The sequence below is a fragment of the Physeter macrocephalus genome, chromosome 9 (genome assembly GCF_002837175.3).
Source record: "Physeter macrocephalus isolate SW-GA chromosome 9, ASM283717v5, whole genome shotgun sequence".
NCBI lineage: Eukaryota > Metazoa > Chordata > Mammalia > Artiodactyla > Physeteridae > Physeter > Physeter macrocephalus.
The window spans coordinates 61,434,225-61,459,000 of record NC_041222.1 but is presented as its reverse complement, the minus strand read 5'-3'; the positions used below and the strand labels follow the sequence as shown (position 1 = coordinate 61,459,000).

Here is a 24,776-nt window from a genome sequence, read left to right as displayed (position 1 = left end):
TCCTTAATTTATTATTAAGCAATCAAAACCCTAAAGTGGGGCTAGCAAACCTTTTCTATAAAGAATCAGATAGTAAGTATTTTATGCTTTGAGGACCACGGGACCTCTGTTACAACTACTGAAATATGTCACTGCAGCATGAAAGCAGCCTCAGACCGCATGTAATTGAATGAGTGTGGCTATGATACAATAAAATTTTATTTACAAAAACAGGCCTTGGGCCAGATGTCAATTCTTGCTTTAAAGCATAAAGATACTTAATGATGAACTGCTCAAACAACTCCCTTTGAAATTAGGAACAAGACAAGATACCAGCTATGAATATTTCTATTCAACATTACACTAGGATCCTAGCCAGAGAATTAAGACAAGAAATTCTTAAATATATAAGGACTGTAGAGGATATGATTGTTTATAGCCAGAAAATTGAAGAGAATCTACAAGCAAATGAAAATAAGAGAATTCAAGTAGGTTGCTGGACAGCAGACCACTACATAAAAAATCAATAGCATAGTTATACTCCAGCAACTAACTAGTAAAAAATGTAATTAAAATACCATTTACAGTAGCAATAAAAACCATAAGGTACTTAGGAATAAGTAAGTTTAACAAAAGGTGTGCCCGATCTTTACAGAGAAAACTGAAACAGTTATTGAAAAACTTTAAAAACACCTGTGAAGTAAAATACCACATTCACGGGTACTGAGACTTTATGTCAAAATGATCTTATTTGCCCCCAAATTAATCTATGAATTCAACAGAATTCTAACAAAAAATCACAACAAAATTTTGCATGGAATTTAAAAAACTAATTAAAATTTATATGAAAAAGCAAAAGACCAAATATAGTCAAAACAATCTTAAAGAATAAGCAGTAGAGACTTGCCATTTCACATCACTTTTTTTTAAACAATGTTATTGAGATATAACTCACATACCATACAATTCATTCATCTGAAGTGTGCAATTTGATGGTTTTCAGTATATTCAGAGTTGTTTTAACAAACACCACAATTTTAGAGTGTTTTCATCACCTCAAAAAGAAACCCCACACCCTCTTAGTCACTAACCCACAATTCCCCCCATCCTTCCATCCCAAAGTAACCACTAATCTATTTTCTGTGTTTACAGATTTGCCTTGGGCATTTCAAATAAATGGGGTCATATAAGGTCTTTTAGCATGAGGTTTTCAAGTTTTATCCATGTTGCAGACAACTTAATTTTCAAGTCATTAAAATAATCTGATGCTGGCAAGAGACTAAAACAAACCAAAGGAACAGAAAATAAGCCTGGATACATACCCACACAAATATAAAAACTGATATGTGATGGTACTGACACTGAAGACAGGTGGGGAAGAGATGAACTGACCATTCAATAAATAGTGCTATGTGACAACTGTTTACTCATGTTAACAAAAATAAAATGGTATCTCTATGTCTCATCATACACTAATAATACCAAGTTTAACTAAATTAAAGGCCTAAATGAGAAAGTCAAACCTCACAACTTTAAGAATATCCAGGATAATATTTCATGACCTCAAGGCAGAGGATTTCATGTACAAGAACCAAAAATGGCAATCCATAAAGAGAAACTGAGAACTGTGATCAATTAATATAAGCTTCTGTTCATCAAAAGACACAACAGAATGAAAATACAAATCACAGTGTGGCACAAGCTATTTGCAATGCATATAACAGACTAAGAATTACTTCCAGATTATATAAAGGCCTTATACAAATCAAAAGAAAAAGACAAACAACCCAACAGGAAAATGTACCAAAAAAGGAGGGAAAAAGCAAAGGGCAAAAAGAAATTAAAACGCCTCATTTGCTACTAATTAGGGAAATGTGAATTAAAGCCACAGTGACATCCCATTACCATCAAGTTGGCAAAAATTTGAAAGTCTGATCATAACAAGTACTGACAATGATATGGAACAAAGAGAACTTTCGTTTGCTGATGAAGAGGGGAGAGAGTAATATGGCATACCAACCAACATTAGCTCTTCTAGGTATATGTTTCAGAGGAATTTTAACCATGTACTCAAAGAAATATGCATAATAATGATCAGAGAAGTTTTGTTCATAATTGCAAAATCTATCTACAATCTAAATACCCATCAACACTAATAAACACTGAAGACAAAGTAGAGCTACGTGTATCAACATGGATGAACCGCATAGAGAATGATGAGTAAAAAAGCAATTCACAGAAAACTATACAAACATAATTTTTAAAGCATGCAAAACAAAATGTCATTTATACCAATACATATATAATATGTATTAGTGGGTGGAATCTGGAATCTGGGTGGAAGATTCATGCAAGTTATTTACATTATTGTCTATAATTCTTCGGTATCTAGAACATTTCGTAATTCTGTAAGTACAATTAAGCAGAGTTCAAAATTATTTTACAAAACAGTGCTTTGATCAATAGAAATTATATAGAAGTTATTTAAACCTGGGCAAAATTAAGAATCTCTATAATATTCTTTTATTCAGAACAGTACATAAAATGAGTTAAACATTTGAGTTAAAATTTCAAGATCATTTCCAAAGGCACCACAATATATATAATCTTGAAATAACTGTTTTTCAGGGATAGTTACTGAAAAACAATGAAATGTGTATATGACAAGAAATATTTAGTGCTTCCAAGTAGTTCATTATTTCCAGGCTATAAGTAAATCTAAATACACATAGTAGAGATTGATCAAGATGGTAGACTAAGAGGACATGGAGCTCACTTCCCCCCATGAACACATCAAAAAATACATCTACATGTGGAACAATTCTCATGAAAAACTAACTGAAAACTGGCAGATGGACTCCTCCTGTATCACTAAGGCTGTAAGAAAGATACACATGGAAGGGAAGAAAAGTGATTGGGTTGGGACCTGTGCCCATGGGAGGGGACTCAGAGGAAATGGGAGATTACACAGGTGGACCCCGTCTCAGGGGAGTGAGTGGTGAGAGCCATAGATAGGGCACCCCAGTCCTGGAGTCCTACGCAGGGTAGACAAGCCCCCTTGGCTGGCTGGAGGACCACTGGGACTAACAAGAGGCAAAAAGAAAAACCAATTTTAAAAAATGGAAACAGTTTAAGAGATCTATAGAATAACATTAAACATACCAACATTCACATTATAGGGATCCCAAAAGACAGAAAAGGGGATCAAAAATGTATTTGAGGAAATTATGGCTGAAAACTTCCCAAACCTGAGGAAGGAAACAGATATCCAAGTAAAGGAAGCACACAGGGTCAAAACAAGATGAACCCAAACAGGCCCACACCAAGACATATCATAATTAAAATGACAAAAGTTAAAAGTAAACAATGAATTCTAAAGGCAGCAAGAAAAAAGCAAAGTGTCATATACAAGGGAACCCCCATAAGGCTATCAGCCGATTTCTCTGCAGAAACTTTATAGGCCAGAAGGGAGTGGCATGATATATTCAAAGTGCAGAACAGGAAAAGTCTGCAACCCCAGGATACTCTACCCAGCAAGATTATCATTTAGACTAGAGGGAGAGATAAAGACCTTCTCAGACAAGCAAAAACTAAGAGTTCATCAATACTAAATCTACCCTAAAAGAATTGTGAAAGGGTCTTCTCTAAATGGACAAAAAAGTAAGAATCTACAGGAAAGGGAAAATCCCACTAGGAAAAGCAAATGTATAGAAAGGACTGAAGATCAACCACTTAAGCCAATATGAAGATTAAAAGACAAAAAACTGTAAAAGAAACTATAACTACAATAAAGTTAAGAGATAAACATGAAGATACAAAATATGACATCAAAAACACAAAATGTGGGGAGAGGGAGTAAAAAAAATGTAGATATTTTAGAATGTGTTTGAACTAAATTACTACCAGTTTAAAAGAAAAAGTAGACATATAGGTCAACAATACATAAACCCGACAGTAAACACAAATCAAAAACCTACAATAGTTACACAAACTAAAAAGAAAGGAACAGAGAAAAACCTCAAAACAACTGGAAAACAAGTAATAAAATGACAATAATTACATACCTGTCAATAATTACTTTAAATGTCAATGAACTAAATGATCCAATCAAAAGACATATGGTGGGACTTCCCTGGTGGTCCAGTGGTTAAGAATCCACCTCCCAAACCCTCTTGCACTGTTGATGGGAATGTAAACTGATACAGCCACTATGGAGAGCAGTATGGAGCTTCCTTAAAAAAACTAAAAACAGAACTACCATATGATCCTGCAATTCCCACTACTGGGCATATACCCTGAAAAAACCATAATTCAAAAAGAGACATGTACCACAATGTTCACTGCAGCTCTATTTACAATTAGGGAGGGTCGGAGGGAGATGCAAGAGGGAGGGGATATGAGGATATATGTATACATATAGCTGATTCACTTTGTTATACAGCAGAAACTAACACAACATTGTAAAGCAATTATACTCCAATAAAGATGTTAAAAAAAATAAAATAAAATCATGGTAAAATACATATAACATAAAATTTACCATAAAAAAAAAGAATTCCATGGATTGCAATCAGAAAAAAAAAAAGTTATTGTTAAAAAAGACAAGAAAGCACTTTAAAACAAAAGAAAAAAGAAGAATCCACCTCCCAATGCAGGGGATGCAGGTTCAATCCCTGGTCAGGGAACTAAGATCCCGCATGCCACGGAGCAACTAAGCCCGTGCACTGCAACTATTGAGCATGTGGGCCAAAACTAGAGAGCCCGCATGCTGCAACTACAGAGCCCATGCACTCTGAAGCCCACACACCCAAACTAGAGAGCCTGCATGCCGCAACTACTGAGCCCATGTGTCACAACTAGAGAGAAGCCCGCACACCTCAATGAGGAGCCTGCACACTGCAGTGCAGGATCCCTCATGCCACAACGAAGATCCCACGTACTGCATCCAAGACCCAACGCAGCCAAAAATAAAATAAGTAAATAAATAAATATTTTTTTTAAAAAGACATATGGTGGCTGACTGGACAAAAAACCAAGACCCTTCTATCCACAAGAGACTCACTCCAGAGCTGAAGACACAAAAAGACTGATAGTGGGGGGATGGGAAAAGATACTTTATGCTAACAGAAATGACAAGAAAGTGGGGGTAGCAATGCTCATATCAGAAAATAAACTTTAAACAAAGGCTATAACAATAGAGAAAGAAAGGCATTATAAAATGATAAAGAGATCAATACAAGAAAATGATATTACACTCAACATATGTGCACCCAGGAGCACCTAAACATATAAAGCAAATACTAACAGACACAAAGGTAGAAATTGAGACTAAGACAGTAATAGTAGGGTACTTTAAAACCCCACTTACATCAATGGACAGTCAGTAATGCAAGAGCAGTCTAAAATGACACAACAGACCAGCTGGACTTAACAGACGTCTACAGGACATTTACATTCAAAACCAGCATCATTAACATTCTTTTCAAGTGCACATGGAACGTTCTCCAGGATAGATCACATGCTAGGCCATAAAACAAGTCTTAACAAATTTAAGAGGATAGAAATTATTTTATCAAGTATTTTTTCCAACCACAATGGTATGAAACTAGAAATTAACTACAGAAAGAAAAAAGCAAAGAACAAACGTGCAGAGACTAAAAACATGCTACTAAAAAAACCAACAGGTCAATAAAGAAATCAAAGAGGAAATCAGAAAATACCTCAAGACAAATGAAAATAAAAACACTACGCTCCAAAATCTATGGGATGCAGAAAAAGCAGTTCTAAGAGGGAAGTTTATAGCGATACAGACCTTCCCCAAGAAACAAGAAAAATCTCAAACAAACAACATAACCCACCACCTAAAAGAATTAGAAAAAGAAGAACAAAGGCCAAAGTCAGCAGAAGGAAGGAAATAATAAAACTCAGAGAGAAAATAAATAAGAAAGAGATTTAAAACTTAGAAAAGATCAATGAAACCAAGAGCTGGTTTTTTGAAAAAAGAAAAAAAAATTGATAAGCCTTTAGTCAGGCTCACCAAGAAGAAAAGAGATAACCCAAATTTAAAAAAATAAGAAATGAAAAAAGGAAAAATAACAATCAACACCACGAAAATACAAAAAAAAAAAAAAGGTAAAAATACTAAGAACACTTACATGCCAACAAATTGGACAACCTAGAAGAAATGGATAAACTTCTAGACACAAAACTTGCCAAGACTGAATCAAGAAGAAACAGACACTTTGAACAAACCAATCACTAGCAGTAAAATTGAATTTGTAATTAAAAAAAAACTCCCAGCCAACAAAGTCCAGAACCAGACTGCTTCACAGGGGAATTCTACCAAACATATAACGAAGAGCTAATACCTACCCTTCTAAAACTATTCCAAATTATTAAAGAGGATGAAACACTCCCAAATTCATTCTACAAGGCCACCTTTACCCTGATACTAAAACCAAAGACACTACAAAAAAAGACAATTACAGGCCAATATCTTTGATGAATATAGATGAAAAAATCCTCATCAAAATATTAGCAAACCAAATCCAACAATATATAAAAAGGATCATACACATGATCAAGTTGGACTTATTCCAGGGACACAAGGATGGTTCAAAATACGTTAAAATCAATGTGATACACCACATTAACAAAAGAAAGACAAAAAACACATGATCATCTCAACAGACACTCAAAAAGCAATTGACAAAATACAACATCCATTCATCATAAAAATTCTCATCAAAGTGGGTACAGAGAGAACATATCTCAACATAATAAAGACCATATGTGACAAATGCACAGGTAACATCATACTCAATGGTGAAAAGCTGAAATCCTTCCCATTAAATTAAGCATCCAAATTGGAAGGGAAGAAGTCAAACTGTTACTATTTAGAGATGACATAGAAAACCCTAGAATCTAAAACATGACACAAATGAACTTATCTACAAAACAGAAACAGACTCCTAGACACAGAGAACAGACTTGTGGTTGCCAAGGGGGGACGGAGAGGAAGGACTGGGAGTTTGGGGTTGGCAGATGCAAACTATTACATTTAGAATGGATAAACAACAGGTCCTACTGTATAGCACAGGGAACTATATGCAACATCCTGTGATAAACAACACTGGAAAAGAACACAAAAAAAGAATGTCTGTATGTGTATAACTGAGTCACTTGGCTGTAGAGCTGCAAATCAACTATACTTCAATTTTTTTAAAAAAATGAAGAAAACCCTAAAGTCACCACACAAAAACTATTAGAACTAATAAACGAATTCAGCAAAGTTGCAGGATACAAGATTAATATACAGAAATCTGTTGCTTTTCTCTACAATAATAATGAACTATCAGAAAGTTAAAAAAAAAATCTCATTTGAAATTGTATCAAAAAGAATAAAATACCCAGGAATAAACTTAACCAAGAAGGTGAAAGACCTACACTCTGAAAACTCAGATGAAGGAAAGTGAAGATGATACAAAGAAATGCAAAGATACCTCTTGCTCTTCTGGAATTGGAAGAATTAATATTGTTAAAATGACCAATACCTCCCAAAGCAATCATGCAATCCCTATCAAAATACTCACGACATTTTTCACAGAAATAGAACAAATAATCTTAAAATTCATAAAGAACCACAAAAGACCACAAATTACCAAAGCAATCCTGAGGAAAAAGAACAAAGCTGGAGGTATCACCACCCCAGACTTCAGACTCTACTACAAAGTTACAGTAATCAAAACAGCAACAGCATGTTTTGTGTCTGGCAAAACACAGACACACAGATCAGTTGAACTAAACAGAGAGCCCAGAAATAAACCCACGCACCTATAATCAATTAATCTATGACAAGGGAAGCAAGAATATACAATGGAGAAAAGACAGTTTTTTCCAATAAGTGGTGCTGGGAAAACTGGAAAGCTACAGGTAAGACAATGAGATGAGAACATTCCCTCACACCATATACAAAAATAAACTCAAAATGGATTAGACCTAAATAGATGACCTGAAACCATAAAACTCCTAGAAGAGAACATAGGCAGGACACTCTTTGACATAAATCATAGCAGTATTTTGGATCTGTCCCCTAAGGCAAAATAAATAAAAGCAAAAATTAACAAATGGGACCTAATTAAATTTAAAAGCTTTTGCACAGCAAAGGAAGCCATCAACAAATCAAAAAGACAACCTATGGAATCGGAGAAAATATGTGCAAATGATGCAACCAACAAGGGGTTAATATCCAAAACATACAAACAGCTCATATAACTCATTATCAAAAAAGCAAACAATACAGGGGCTTCCCTGGTGGCGCAGTGGTTGAGAGTCCGCCTGCCGATGCAGGGGACACAGGTTCGTGCCCTGGTCCGGGAAGATCCCACATGCCGCGGAGCGGCTGGGCCTGTGACCCATGGCCGCTGAGCCTGCGCATCCGGAGCCTGTGCTCCGCAACGAGAGAGGCCACAACAGTGAGAGGCCTGCACACTGAAAAAAAAAAAAAAAAAAAGCAAACAATACAATAAAAAAATGGGCAGAAGACCTGAAAAGACATTTTTCCAAAGAAGGCATACAGATGGCTAACAGGCACATGAAAAGATGCTCAACATCACTAGTTACTATAGAAATGCAAATCAAAACAATGGTGAGATATCACCTCACACCTGTCAGAATGGTTATCAGCAAAAAGACAACAAAAACTAAATGTTGGCGAGGATATGGAGAAAAGGGAACCCTAATACACTGTTGGTGGAAATGTAAAGTGGTGCAGCCACTATGGAAAACAGTATGGAGGTTCCTCAAAAAACTAAAAACAGAACTACATATGATCCAGCAATTCCACTCCTGGGTATATAATATACCCAGAAAAAATGAAAACACTAATTTGAAAAGATACACGCACCTGATTGTTCATAGCAGCACTATTTACAATTGCCAAGACATGGAAGCAAACCAAGTGTCCATCAACAGACAAATGAATAAAGATGATATGTGTATATATATATATATATATATATATACATACAATAAAATAGTACTCCACCAAAAGAATGAAATTCTGCCATTTGCAGCATCATGGATGGACCTAGAGAATATTATGCTTAGTGAAATTAGGCAGAGAAAGTTAAATACTGTGTGATATCACTTATATGTAGAATCTAAAATATAAAACACAAAAATGAATACAGCAAAACAGAAACAGACTCACAGATATAGAAAACAAACTAATGGTTACCAGTGAAGAGAGGAAAGGGGGGAGGGGCAAGATAGGGGGTACAGGATTAAGAGATACAAATTACTATGTATAAAATAAATAAGCAACAAGGATATACTGCATAGCACAGGGAATTATTGCCATTACCTTTTAATAACTTTTATTGGAATATAATCTGTAAAAATACTGAATCACTATGCTGTGCACCTGAAAATAGTACAATATGGTAAATCAACTATACTTCAATTTTTAAAAAGTACTGAAAACCCAAATAAATAAACAAACAAACATAGTAAAGAGCTACCACAATTACACAGTTTTCAAAATACAATGGTAGATCCATTTCAAAATTATTTTTTTAAGGTACATTAAATGTTTTCTTCCTTCCTTAAGTTATTCTTCTGGTTCACTCAAGGTTATTTTCCCAACCAATTCTACTGCTGTGACCACTGAAGTTTCATCCCAAATTCTTACTCCATTCATTTTCTGCCACTATCAAACAGTAAAGAATAAAAGCACTCCAGGACCTGGAATTTGGCACTAATACTAGGGAAGTTTCAATACTTACTGCCCTTACCCACGTTGTTTGTTGTTTTTGTGAGGGCAGGGTTGCAGAGGGCACTCCTAAACATCCATCTAGAGCTGGATGGATGAATCTTCTTTTATTAGTGTGGTGCTCTACTCTCTGAACCCTCAGTTACACCACTGCTATACATATTTATCACCTCCAGTAAACACAAACTCTGATTTTTAATATCAATTTCTCTGTAATCCCTATAAAATTCAAACCTTGAAAACTAAGAAAACAGCATATTACCCTATATTGTGACTAAACTCAAACAGGTAAAACCATTTTTTAAGAGCTTACACACGGATTTTGAATTAAACCTAGATAGCATATCATCTCTTGAGCTCTGAAAGCAGTGTTTTTAACCTTTTTTTTTTAATAATCCATATTCTCTTCTGATAAACATAAATATCTCCTGCCTACTGTTAACATTATTATCCAATATAAACTATTATAATATTGAACACAACCTTTTTCAAATCACACAACATTCCAGGATTCTGATACCTGTCCTGATTGAGAATCATTGTATTGAATCTGAAGACTTATTACCAACTTTTAAAAGTAGCATATTTGTATATGCTTTCAATGAGCTATAACTACATGTGGGGAAAAATATAAATGGAGATAATATAAAAAGAATCAACTTACACATATAACATGTTTGTATCCAAGTCAATGCAAACAACATCTTGTGGTGGGTCATGAAGATCAAAATACCTTGAGTCAACTCCAACTATAAATGGTAAAGGTGCACTAAGCACTGCTGCCAGTGAAAGAGGACAAAGGGGAATATATGGGCATTGCCACTGAAATGGAAAGATCATCTGGGAAAAAAAGTTTTAAAAAATTAACCAAGTTTTAAATTTGCAGTGAGAATTAGTAATTAACTAATACTACTGAAAGGGACCATTACAGAGTATTTAAGTCTAGTTTCATTCCAAAAACTAAATGACTATATTAAACTTCATTCCAAAAACTAAATGACTATAAAACACTGCTAGGCAATACTATGAACCAATGTGATTAAAATCTTCAAGAATGACAATGATCATAAGCACAATTAAAATGCTAACAGCTCTTTGCATGTTAATTCTTCTAATGCCTATAGAAAATCCACATTCCCATTTTATGCAGAAAGTGAAAAAGGAGAAAAAATTGCCCAAACTTTTATAAAACAAACTCATGATCTTTAACTCTGATGCATTTCATTCATCTGTTAATTTTCAAGATAACCTTTGACTAAAATCCAACTAAGAGCACCAAGAACTAAAAAAATTTAAATTATTCTCTTGGGAATAGTAATAGTCAACTAAAAAATTCAACAAAAAAAATTTCGTAACTGCCCAAATAAACATAATATTATCCAACTTCAGTGAATCTTGGCATCTTAAAAATATTAGTCAATATAAAACATACCTCAACAATCTTTACCAGCTTTCCTTTATAAAGCTCTACCTTAATTGTATCAATGTCTTCTTTTTAAAAAGGAAAAAAGACAAGTTTTGATAAGTAAAAAAAAAAAATTTTAATTTTAATAATCAACTAATATTAAAATTTTAATCATTGATGACAAAATCTTTCCTCTACTACAAAAATCCTTGCTATATTTCAAGATCTAGTTCAATTCTTACCTTACCCATCATTACTCACCCCAAATAATTACCTATAGCATTTACTACCTCTGCCAGTTATTCCAGATGGTTAAACAGAATTGGAATTCTGTCTTCAATCATTTATTTACTTTCTAGTAACTGAGCACTTAATATGTACCAAGAACTGTTCTAGATGATGCGGCTGTAACAGTGAATGAAACAAAGATCCCTGCCCTCATGAAATGTACAGTGTAGCATAAGAGCCAGCAAACTTTTTCTGTAAAAGATAAAGAATAGTTTATGCCTTGCAAGCCATATTGTCTCTGTCACAAATACTTAACTCTGTCTTCATGTATGAAAGCAGTCATAGGCATTATGTAAATAAATGGCCTATGTTCCAGTAAAACTTTATTTACAGAAACAAGTGGCAGCCAGGATTTGACTCACAGGCCATAGTTTGCCAACACCTGGTCTAGCAGGAAGAGAGAAAACAAAAAGAAGACATAATAAATAAAATATATACCATGTGAGAGAGTGCTACGAAAAAAAGAAAAAGTAAAGCCAAGTAAAGGCGATCAGAGTTTAGAGCATGAGAGAGGAGGGGGGAAAGCAGGCTGTATTATTATATAGGCCAAACAGGGTAGGCTTCATTAAGAAAGTGACACTGAGCTGAAACTTGAAGGAGGTGAGGGTTTTAGTCAAGGGGGTATCTAGGAGAAGAGCGCTTCGAAGAAAAGGAACAGCTAGAGCAAAGGCCTTAAGGTGTGGGGACTGCCTAGTATGTGCCAGGGGTAGCAAAGAGGCCAGCGTGGCTGGAGCAGTGTGCGTGAGAGGGAGAGAAGTAGAAAATGGTATCAGAGAGCAGAGGGCTAGAACTACTCGCAAAGGACTTTGCAAGGACTTCAGATTTCCTCCAGGGAAAACTGACTATCTACCATTCAACAAAAGGTACATTACACCTCTAACTACATAAGAAATTTCAGAATAAAACTACTGGACAACAAAATATGACACCCTTGTCTTCACCTTTGACTTGTGCACAATCATAAATAATGTCAATTTTACAAGAATACTCATTGGTTCCATCAATTTTTGCTATGGGGCTCCATTAACTCTTCAATATTCTTTGATATTCAAATCACTCTCCTTTTGAGGAATTTAACCTGTCACGATTCTTTTCAATTTTCTCCTCTTTAAATGGTAATTTGCCATACTATCAAATCCTCATTTATCAATAGTTTTGCAAGCAATTCAGGCTGTTCTCCAACATCGGTTACATAAATTTCACACAATCTTGCATTTTAATAAGATTTCCAATTTCACATTGCAAGAGACTGGGCCACAGAGATTCAGACAGAGGGGCATGGATAATCCCTAAAGTTTTATAGGAAGAAATACTTGAGTGGGAACTTTCTAAAACTGGTCAGTTCATTAACAAAATATTTTCATGTTATAACAACTTTTGCTTTTACATGCAACTGTGGAGGTTTGGAAAATTAGTACATAATTAGGATCTTTGCCCCCCATAAACCATCTCAAATGGTTATTACTGTTTTCAGTCCTAGCAGCATTTCTCTGACCAGATTAATATCTTGGAGACATACCCCATTTGTTGATTTAACAAGTACTTATTGAGTGTTTACTCCATGCTATTTAACTGTGATAAATGCTGAGGACACAGGAGTAAAAAAGAGACCTAAAAAAGATCCTTACTTCCATGAGAGTAAAATGGGGAAGGGCAGAGAGGAGAGTCAGCTATTTTAAATTAAACAAATAATGGAAAATAGAGAAATGGAACATCCAAAATTCTATATTATGACCTATAAAGCCCTACATGATCAGACTTCCTTCTAATTGCAATGGGAAGCCATCAAGAGGTTTTAAAACAGGACTTGATTTAACTTTTATTTATGCTTTTCACAATAGCTAAACATTTGTACATTATCCAATTTCACAATCACCTAGATTTTCCTATACATTACTGGCTCACAATGATTAAAAATTAAAATTGGGAGAAATTAGTCATGTAATTCATGTCCACAATTTTAGGGCAGCTGAAATTGACCAGAGCTTCTCATTTAATACAGTAAGCTTCATTTACAAGTTCTATTATTATGTAATCATATAGATTCTCTGAAGAACTCTAAAATATGAAAAATTAGAAATTGAAATTTTCTCTCAATAGAAATCACACTTTTTTTTCTTTATATCTAGTATTTCTCTTTGCCACCCTACATTTATGTTAAACATTTAGTGGTAATTTCAAAGCTTTGGTTGAAGGAAATTTCCCTTTAGAGTAAAAATTCTTTGTCAAGAATTCTGCACTAAAAAGAAAATTCTATACTTACAGCTACAACAGCTTCAGCTACTCCAGTCAACACAGCTGGCCTAAGAGAATGCAGCAAAATCTTGCTCTCAAGTAAAACAAAGAGCAGCAGTGTTGCACAATTCTCAGGACCCAGATTCATTAACAAGGTGCTAAAGTTGGCTCCACTAGAAAAGGAGAGAAAAAGAGGTGATTATGAACTATTTCACCAAAAGGTGCTAAGATTTGCTTATTAAATTATTTCCTAAATATTAATAAATTGAGAATCTAATATTAATTTCAAGTCCTGATTTAGTCATCACTGAAAAGTAGCAAATTTAATAAGATGGTATAGCAGAATGATTCAAACTCATCCTTTGGTAACAAGGGCATTTATCAGGAAAGATTTTCCTAAAGAACAGCCATTTGAGCTGAGCTCTAAAGGAAAAAGGTAGGGGTTGGTGGGGAGACAACATTTGCAAAGGTCCTGAAGCAAGGAAAAGCAACTGTCATGTTCAAGAAATTGAAATAAACCTACTGTGACTAAAGCATATTAAAGGAAGGGATGAAAACAACAAGAGATTATGCCCAAAATAAAAATATTTGCATTCTCCAACAATTTTTTATTTACATTCTCAAAAGGACACATTGGCTGCAGTGTGGATAAAAACTGAAAGACAAGAGCAAAAGAGTGCCAATTAAGAGGCTCATAATGAAGTAGTCCAGGTAAAAGATCATGCTAGCCTGGACTAGTGACACAGATGAAGAGAAGCCAATAGATTCAAGATATTTCAGGAGGTAAAATCAGTTCACCTTGAACATTTAGTAAGGAACTGGATATGCGCAGGGGAGATGAGAGGAAAAGGGAGGTATTCCCTACGTTCAATCTTGCAACTTTCTTTAAGTGTTCCATTTTTAAAACGCTGAATGGCCCCAGCTATCAAAGTTAGAAACATTAAGGCTATTCTTAGTTTGTAAAGATAACACAACTTTATTATACTAACCCTTAAAATATTTTAAAGCATTCTGCTCCAAGTGAACAAATGTATTATTTTATATACCATTAATTACCTTAGTGGTAAAGGTGTAGAAACTGGTTGTGATAATATTAACGCATCATGGACTGATAGCTTAAAAAAAGAAAAAAAATGATAAATTAACCAAGCCAATTTTGAAACCTAAATATTTAGATCAAGGGTAAAATGGAAAATAGTTTAATAGGCAGACTGATACAGTTTGGAAACATGTACTAAAATATAAAACAATAGCTGTTATTTACTTAGAAGTATATAGTTCTTTAAAATTAAATGGTTAATTCAACTGAATTTTGATTCAGTTAATTGATTAAAATACAGCTGTTTAAAAATTATGGAATAACTGCTTTTTAAAAGCCTCCAATATATTTACTATTTGGCAATTGCTTAATATATATTAATACTTGCTGAACTGAAATACATTCAAGATTAACAATATTTGACTAACACATATAATGTTAATAACCAACTTAGAAAAAAATGTTTAAATAGCTTTCCTCTATAGATCAGTCTGCAAACTGTTATTGGTCCAGGAAGAAATAGTATATAAATAGAGAGAAAGCGATTTAGAAACTTTCATGGCACTCTGACACTGCTCTCATATCCAAGTACATTATCAGTGAACTCATGTCTTTGGACAGGATATAGACCTGTTCACGTCTATACTGATCTCATATGGTAAGCTGCTTAAGTCACAAGCTATATACTTATATAGGTCTGCCACTGACTGGAAATAAAAAGAAACTGGTCCTTTAACAACACTATTATAGACTGCTTCACTTCCGCCTTCCAACCATAACCAATTTCACATTTGATATTTATTAGCCACTCGAATGTTAAAAACATGCCCTCACCATCATTTTGGGTTTTACGTTATTAAAGTTGGCTACATAAAGGCCAAACATGAACCAATGATGATGTCATGAACCAAGTATTGTAATTATTCCAATTCTGTATACCCAAAATTCAAAAAAACAGTACAAAAGAATATTAGCTAAAGATATAAAATACAGAAAATTCAAGGATTTCATGGATGCATCTTGCTCCACCTCAAACCGAAAGGGCCATAGCATCCACACTGCAATGACTGGAATGAACATATGCAGCACTCCCTTCAAACATACTCTTTTTTATTACCTGTACCAGGATTCTTGGCCTTTGTGGTGAAGGAAAAGGGATGTTTTGCATAAAATGTGAAATGTGCCTAGAAAAAATTTTTGAAATAAAGACAATTACTTTTCTAAAATGCTTCATGGATTTTAACAGATCTTAAATACCATTATTCATCATCCTGGACCTGACAAAGCCACTTACCTAAAACTTAAGTTAAATAAATAAATAAATTTACTTAGTGTAAATAAATGTACTCATTCCACTATGAGTGGAATGCAACTTCTAAAATGCAAAATGTATTTCCTGATTAAAAGTCCAGATTAACATACCCTATTATCACCAGGAAAATAAGAATAACATGAAAATAGTTTTCATGAAAGAAGCTAACATTTATTGCCCTGGTTATCAGTATCAGTAGGGGGAGCAACTAACTGTGATATAATGAATCAAAACTAATACAGAATTCAATCTAATAATATTAATTAAATTAATATAGTTCTTACACTATAACTTTGGACAAATAGGACAAATCACTTGTCCTATTTCTCCACCTATACATAATAACTCAAGTTTTTCCAAAGTTTTGAGCTCTTAGGAGCCACTAAATGCAAAGTATTACTTCAACTGAAAAAAAAGAATTGATGATACGCACTGATTTTTTTTTCACAAATTTCATAGAACCTTAATTTTTCAAAAGGCTGGTAACTTATTATTAAGAGTAAATTTACTCCAATCAATTTTAAGTTAATCTGACAGCTGAAAGTTAAATCTAGACTTACGAACCATTAGACTGTCATGCCAGTAATACAACAAGAAAGCGGAAACCATATTGCTATACCAAATTTTGATGTGTTTATGCATAGTACTTTTACTATTTTATAAAGCTGATTTTTGAGCAGCATTACTTTAAAACCTACAGGTAACTGGCCCCCTCTTGTCCACTAAATTAGTATGCTTCACTGATAATCTTTTTGCTATAATGTGAAATTTTGCAAAGTTTAAGAAAAATCTGTTTACACACAGTATAACACATTTCCACCAAAGATCTTGACTTGCTTTGTTAGCAGGATACATGAGTTATTTACTATAACAAACAAGTCAACGTGCTACTAGAAGTCAGAAAAGATGTGGTTTTAAAAAGACAGTGGTTCCACATCTATTTTTCTTGCTTACAAGACATTTCCATGATGAAGAGAATTATAAATCAAAGGGAAAGCATGTAGAGTTCTATCAATGCTAAAACCAAAACCTTAGTTTTAACATCAATTAATCAATTAACATCAATTAACACCATTAATTTCTACATCAGTTTAGAGATGTTTAACTTGCAATGGTCATTTGGATACTTGGGGTGTGTGTGCAACAACAGCTATTTTTCTCTTGGTTATTTAAGAATGAGTAGGAAGAACACATACGATATAATGTATATATATAAGTTTCTTCCTCAGCTGAATTCTCAGAAGATTTTTATCTGGTCATCCTCACCACCACTCCTCAATTTTAAATTCAGAGTCAATGATTCAGGTGAAGAAGGGAGCAAATAAAAAGTAGGATGACTGTGACTCTCCTTCCCTTTCAACTTTGGTGCTTAAAGTCAGGTAAACAATGAAATGTACATATATATATCCAATTTTTCCACCAGACATCCTTCAAATCATTATACATACTTTTCAATGGGAAGAGGATGTGGTCCAGACACAGAAAGTTTGTAGATAAACATGAGAAATTTTCTAAAAGCTTCAAAAAAAGGCCAGTGTGAGAGTAAACAAATGCATTTGTTTGAATTGATGGATTTGGAGACCATTTTTCTCTCCACAGGTGTCAACAGGCCCAGCTGCATAAGCTGTTTTTCTGTTAGAAGTTCTCGAGAGTAAGGTTCATAAAACTGGATGGCAGCTCCATATACCTACAGAGTAAAAAAATTCCATTGTAAAATTTGAGTGTTTTTAAAAATTAATTTCTCTTTTTCTCTTATTCCAAAAGAAGTATTTGCTTAGAGTGCATATGACAGGTAAATGAAAAAAAAAAATCTCAAACATTGTTGATGGGAATGTAAAATGGTGTAGATATGGGGGAAAACAGTTTGGCAGCTCCTCCAGAAGTTAAACAATTACCCTATGATCCAGCAATTTCACTCCTAGATATATACCCAAGAGAAGTGAAAGCAGGGACTCAAACAAATACTTGTACACCAATGTTCATAACAGCATTATTCACAATAACCAAAAGATAGAAACAACCCAAATGTCCATCCGCAGACGAACAGATAAACAAAATGTGGTACAGTCGTCCCTCAGTATTCGAGAGGGGTTGATTCCAGGACCCCCAGCGGATACCAAGATCCATGAATGCTCAAGTCCCTTACATAAAATGATGTAGTACAGTCGGCCCTCCAGATCCACAGGCTGGGCATCCCTGGATACAGTGGGCTGACTATACAGACACTCAAGAGAATATTATTCATCATTAACAAGGAATCAAATTCTGACAAATACTGCAACATGGATGAACCCTGATAACATTACGCTAAGTGAAATAAGCCAGACACAAAAAGACAAATATTATATGATTCCATTTATATATGCTACCTAGAATAGACAAATTGGTAGAGACAGATAGTAGAAAAGAGGGACATAGGATAGGAGTGGAAGAAACTTCTGTTTAGAGTGATGAAAACGCTCTGGAAATGGTTAAGTGATACTTTTATAAATCTTTTAACTGTTTAGTCACTATATACATATGTGTATGTATATATGTCATATATACGTGTGTCTGTTATATCACATTAACCCTTGTCTTTACAGATACAAATAACACTCTAAGATACAATTATTTCAAAGTCATCTCTGGGGTTCTTAACAAGCAATATGTCAAAAGCATCACAATGAGGCTTTGTTGTTCTCTACTGGTCAAAGTAACTTTGGTAACGCTGAAGTGTTTGAAGATATTAAAATATTCATTTATTGCTTTCAATGCAAGAAACTATAAATGATTATTAAGCTAAAGGGTTAGCTTACTTGTAAGCAATCCAGTCAATATAGTACTGGCCTTCCATTTAGTGAGTATTTTACTATGTTCCAGACACTCTGCTGGACACTTAACCTTAATTATCATCTTCAGTACAGTGGCTGTAAACTTGAAGACTGGAGAATGAGGACACAGACGTATTTTTGTTTGCTCCACAAGAGTCAGCCCTGGTTAGTTACACACTTCAATAAAATTGGCTATTCTATCAAATTTCCTAAGAAAGTTTTCAATTTTTAAATTTCTACTAGATCTGTAGTTTTATTTACTTTTTATTTCCCAATATTGTTTTGCCATCTCTTTTTCATTTTAAATTATCATTCTATGTTATTATTACTGTTTATACATGTTTTGAATTTTTGGCTATTACCAATAAAGTATACAAATATACATGTGTTTTGGAGACTATATATACACTCATTTCTCTTGGGATATGCTCAGGTGTATACCTGTTGGGCCACAGAGTTATTTCTTATCCTTGCTGACAATATAGAAGTTCTTTAAATATTCTGAATACAAGACCCTTATGGAATACCTACAGTATCACATTACTTTCTCCCAGCCTGGGGCTTGCTTTTCCACCTTCTTAATGATACCTTTGAATGAACAGATGTCCTTAACTCCAATGAGGTCTTATTACTCATCTTTTCTTTTACGGCTAGCACTTTCTGCATACTGTTTAAACTATCTTCACTTACTCCCTCAATTTTAATGTATTATTTGTCTTATGACCCTCACTGTTGTTGCTGAGAAATTAGCCATCAATTAATAGTTATACTTTTGTAAGTAAGTATGTCTTTTCTTTCTGGTTGTTTTTTGTCTTTGGTATTCTATCATTTTACTATAATATGAAAAGAGGTGGTTTTATACTTTTACTTTTTTTCTGCTGAAGATTCAGAGTGTACCTTTAACCTGAAAAACTCAATTTTTCATCAACGTTGGAAAACTCTCAATCAACCACTAGCTCTTAAAATGCTGTCTCTCCCTTTTCTAGTCTCTCCTTCTGGGGTTCATTAAATATCTATTGGTCCATTTGATTCTATCCTCTGCATTTTTAAACTCCTTTTATGTTTTATGTATTCCTGTGCCACATTCAAGATAACCTACTTTCCACTTCATTAATTCTTCCTTCATGTATGACTTATCTGCTGTTTAAACCATTCATTACATTTTTAATTTTATGGATATTTTCATTTCTAGACATTTGATTCTTTTTCCAACCTGTCTACTCGTTTTTCAAAATATCCTGTTCTTTCCTTGATGTTCTGAGCCCCTCTATTAGGTCTTGAATCATTTCAATTATATATTCAATTTATAATATCTTTAATATTGTTATTCTATCATTTCAATATCTTAAGGGTGTAATCCAGCTCTGTGTCTTGTTGATTCTTCCTATGGTATATATGTCTTCTAACTTTTACTAGAATCTCATCTTGAGGCCTGGGTTTTGAGGGTATCTCTCCAGAGACTTTATATTTGCTCCTATAGACACTCCAGGGGTATCAGCATCCTGATCCCAATTTTCATGTAGATGTCTCACTTTGGGCATTATAGTACAAATTTAAACAGAAATGTATTGTGTCCAAATGATCCTAACATTCACATTAAACTTACAGTAATCATTTTATGGATTAAAAACATGGACAAAATAAGTTTAATAAAAGAGGAAAAAATATACCTTTTCAGCAGAAGAGGCTGTGAGGACAAAAGTTGAAAAAACTGGAAGTGGGTATTTGCTTTGGGGATCCCAACATTCAATTGTAGCTCCCATCGGAAGGCAGAAGAGAGGGACAGATTCCGAGAGCGGAAATGACTCATAGTCCTCTTCTGGATACCTAAAAATTAAACCTATTGGAGAAAGGACATAATGATATTTATTTATCTATTTATTATTTTTTAATTTTTTATTCTTTGGCTGTGCTACACAGCTTGCAGGATCTTGGTTCCCTGACCAGGGATTGAACCCGGGCCCACGGCAGTGAAAGCGCCAAGTCCTAACCAATGGACTGCCAGGGAACTCCCGATAATTTTTTTTAAAGTTACTTTTAAATAGTTACTAATTACATATTAACAGGATACATATTAATAGGATATTTTACATATTACATATTAATACATATTAATAGGATATTTTAATGGTACATTTTACAGAAATATTTGTGAAATTTCAAGATCAACTTTTCTCTTGCCATATCAGTAATTAAAATAAATAACAAATTTACCATTTATTTTTACCCATGGACTTAAAGTTCACTGTAACATTAAAATGTATTAAATATACTAGTTAAAACTCTATTCAACAGGTTCATTAATCTTAATGTATTTCCCCTACATACTGCCAACATCTTAGAGAATGCAAGAAACATACAGGGAAATTTATCAACTCTTTCAGTTAGTCTTCTGTGGGGAGAAAAAAAAATTCAGGGAAGGGACAAGTGTTATGAAATAATGCCAAGGCAGCAGAAATTATCACAGCCCCTAAACTTTTCTTGAGAGAGCAGCAGTGTAAAATGAATGTAACATGAAAAGTAAATGAGACAGAAACTCTTATTTCTGTACAGAGTATGCGAGATCAAGGAAGCAGGAGCAGGGGGCACTCTGAGAAGCATAACAAAGACCCTTCAGAATAAAGTAGCTACGTGGCATCAATTCATTAGCCTCTAATATCTCTAATACACAGACCACATCTAGGTTAAACACTTGAAAGTCAGTAGCAGAATTTTGAGTCCAAATTCAGTCTCCAAAATTCTTTATTCTAAAATATGTGTCTTATATCAAATACCTGAACACCTTCACAAAACTCGTTTCTATACGTTTTCTTTAACTGACACTTTCTCACCACCAAAAACAAACAAAAACTTCTAAGGAAATCACATATAATCAACACATTACAGCAATATTAACAGTATTACATTTTAAAGTGATACTGAAATTTATAATTGTTAATTGCTGCCTTTATTTTTATATTAAATGGTTTGATACATTAGTATGAATGTCTTTATGAGGACAATTAAGATTTCTCATATATGGATTTGCCTGACTTCCCTGAAGTAAAACTTTATTCCAAAAATTGTGCACAATAAAAAGTAATTGACACTGCTTCTTTTCACAAAGAAGTATTCCAGTATCTCTTTTATTTACAACTGGAGCATACCTGTATTTTCAGTTTTTATCCCACCATACCAGTGGGATGAAGAGGTCACACTTAAATCTTTACAGCCCTTGACACTTTACTGTGCAGTAAGAATGTGGCGATAGATTTCTCAAACACTTCATGGCAGAAAAGGTTCTCAGGCCCTCCTCTCTTCCATATAGCTGATTCTTTGCAACAAGGGAGAAAGGAAGCAACTCCACCTTTTATGGCAAGTAACATGTGGTTTCAAATCAGACACACAGAGATAAGAGAAGGAAATATATAAGAAGTAAAGATGTAGTTTGACACCTTTCTGACTGCCAAAATATAAAAGGTCAGAGAGTAAATATCTTCCACTCAACTATTAAATCTATTAGTGTAGACTAAAATTGAATGTTTATTCCAAAAATGCTTGTTTGGAATAAAATTTTCCATTTAATTAACAGTATATTTTTGTTGGTGGGGGGTAATATTAATGTATCTTGTAGTATGTAATGTATTTAGGAAAACTTATGCCTTTACATGCTAAAGTTACAGATAATTCAATTTATGAATAGATCAATTCCACGAACTGTATAAGGGAGCATACACTGTCTCTTCTAACCAAATGTTAGTGTGCAACAATACAGAGACCTTTTTTTTTTCATTTACTTACCAGCTTTATATGCTATTGCATTAGAAGCAGGCACAGACTTCTTATAACACAGAAACACACTGGAACCCCACTGTAAAATATAAATTAGGTTTAAAAAAAAGACAAAAGAGTGATAATAAATTGATTTTGTTGAATGTCTTCTAAAGATTTTGATTATTTCCTCAGGGAAGTCTATTTAAAACAGGTTTATCAAACAGACTATATAGTATACAATATAGCAAAACATGAAACTGAAAACACTAGAAGAAAAGGAATAAAAAAAATTGCCACGAAAATTAAACTGATGCAAAGCTTGTTTCAAAAATTTTACAATTCTGTAATCATGCAGAGGCTGCCTCTATTTGAAAGAAACAGCACAAAACGTGGCTGAGCCCAAACTAGGGAAGACCGGGGTCACTAGTTGCTAAGAAGTCATCATCTCCAGAGGCAAACATGTCTTGACTAATAGCCTTGGGTGCATGGGTCATCTCTGCCTATACCTCATTTAAGCTAATATTAGTTTGCTTTAAGTTGTTTTTCAAAATAAACATAACCCAACAATAAACTTTAGTGTCATAAAACTATAAATCCAATGTATATGTTGCATTTTCTTCTTCAGTAGAGCCCTTTTAAAATAAATATGAAAACTACAATATTTAAAATAAATAAATAAACATAAAGGGTGTCTTGACCCAATCTCCCTGCAATTGTCCTTGAAGACACCACTAAACCCCAAAAGCTAACAAAACCTGTATATTAGTGTAATGTATTAGCACATATCAGAAAAAAAAAAAAATCCCTGACTTTAAGTATCTATCTTCTGGATGAAATTATTCTAAAACATCAGGTAGCTAAGGATTTTTTTAAGTTATTATGAACCATAAAAATTAGAGAGCTAAAAGTAATAAAAAAAAAACCCATGACAATATAAACTGAGAATAAATAATAAGCCCAATAATAAAGAGAAGTACAAAAATTTTTTTTAATTTTCATATGAAATTTTGGAAATGAAACTTTATTCTTACCATTCCACAATTTAAATTTTTGTCAACTTTGCAGAAGGTATGAGGAGGGGTTTCTCCCTTACTGGTTACGATAACACAGATATCAGTTACAGTCAACGAATTCTGGGGTCGAATTAGAGGAGCCCTTCGATAAGTGATAAAGATTCTTTGTGAAGTAGTTGAACTATTGTTGACATTGGCACAGCGACCATAGGGTGTGGCTTGGATCACTTCACATCCTGGAATTAGTCTTTCTTTCCCATCATATAAAACTCTGCATGGCAGGGAGGGAAGAAATAAATAGATAAGTAAACATATGTCAGGTTAATGCTAGTTTTCTCCTTGAGAACAAAATAAATTTTTTTTGGTCTCCCCTGTTGTTTCCCAAATCTTAACTGCAAACCAAAACTAAAATAATTACTTTGGGAATTATAAATCTCCTACTATTTTTCAACAGCTAGAATACAATTTTAGAAGTGTAAATAGGATCAAACAACTTGATTTTTTTTATTGCTTATTACAAGAAACATATGAAACAAAAAAGGGGCAATACCACAATCATCCTCAGGTCAATTCTCAGAAGTTTTATCTAGTATTCAGATGTTTTCACAAAATTTACCTTCATAATTCCTGTCAAAATTTCACCTTTAGGGCTTCCCTGGTGGCGCAGTGGTTGCGCGTCCGCCTGCCGATGCAGGGGAACCGGGTTCGCGCCCCGGTCTGGGAGGATCCCACATGCCGCGGAGCGGCTGGGCCCGTGAGCCATGGCCGCTGGGCCTGCGTGTCCGGAGCCTGTGCTCCGCAATGGGAGAGGCCACAACAGAGGGAGGCCCGCATACCACAAAAAAAAAAAAAATTTCACCTTTAAAAATCCCCTGACTGAAACTATAAAACACCGTTTAAAGAACTTAGGGATGAGCTAATAAATAAAAAGTCATCTCATGGTCGTAGATAAGAAGACTTAATATTGGTTAGATGTCAAATTACTATCTAAATCCTAGCTGTCTGCTTTTTTAGAGATAGGCAACAAAATCCTAAAGTTCATATGGAAATGCAAGGGACCCAGTATAGGCCAAAGCAATCTGGAAAAAAACAACAGAGTTGGAGGATTCACACTCCCCCATTTCAAAACTTACTACCAATCTAGTCATCAGTACAGTGCAGTACTAG

At 34.2% G+C, this 24,776-nt stretch overlaps 1 protein-coding gene across 6 annotated transcripts in view; it reads right to left on the bottom strand.

Annotated features, from left to right (window-relative positions):
* DENND4C (DENN domain containing 4C) overlaps nucleotides 1–24,776 on the bottom strand; it is a 130,357-nt gene that overhangs the window by 60,433 nt on the left and 45,148 nt on the right. For all 6 annotated transcript variants that reach the window (XM_024126915.1, XM_024126918.2, XM_024126917.2 and 3 more), the window contains exons 3-10: nucleotides 23,628–23,880; nucleotides 22,624–22,693; nucleotides 20,514–20,683; nucleotides 17,479–17,717; nucleotides 15,836–15,902; nucleotides 14,736–14,794; nucleotides 13,708–13,852; nucleotides 10,416–10,591 (exon numbers count right to left, since the gene is read on the bottom strand). In XM_024126915.1, the coding sequence (XP_023982683.1) occupies nucleotides 10,416–10,591; nucleotides 13,708–13,852; nucleotides 14,736–14,794; nucleotides 15,836–15,902; nucleotides 17,479–17,717; nucleotides 20,514–20,683; nucleotides 22,624–22,693; nucleotides 23,628–23,880 (1,179 nt within the window). The remainder of the gene's footprint in view (nucleotides 1–10,415; nucleotides 10,592–13,707; nucleotides 13,853–14,735; nucleotides 14,795–15,835; nucleotides 15,903–17,478; nucleotides 17,718–20,513; nucleotides 20,684–22,623; nucleotides 22,694–23,627; nucleotides 23,881–24,776) is intronic.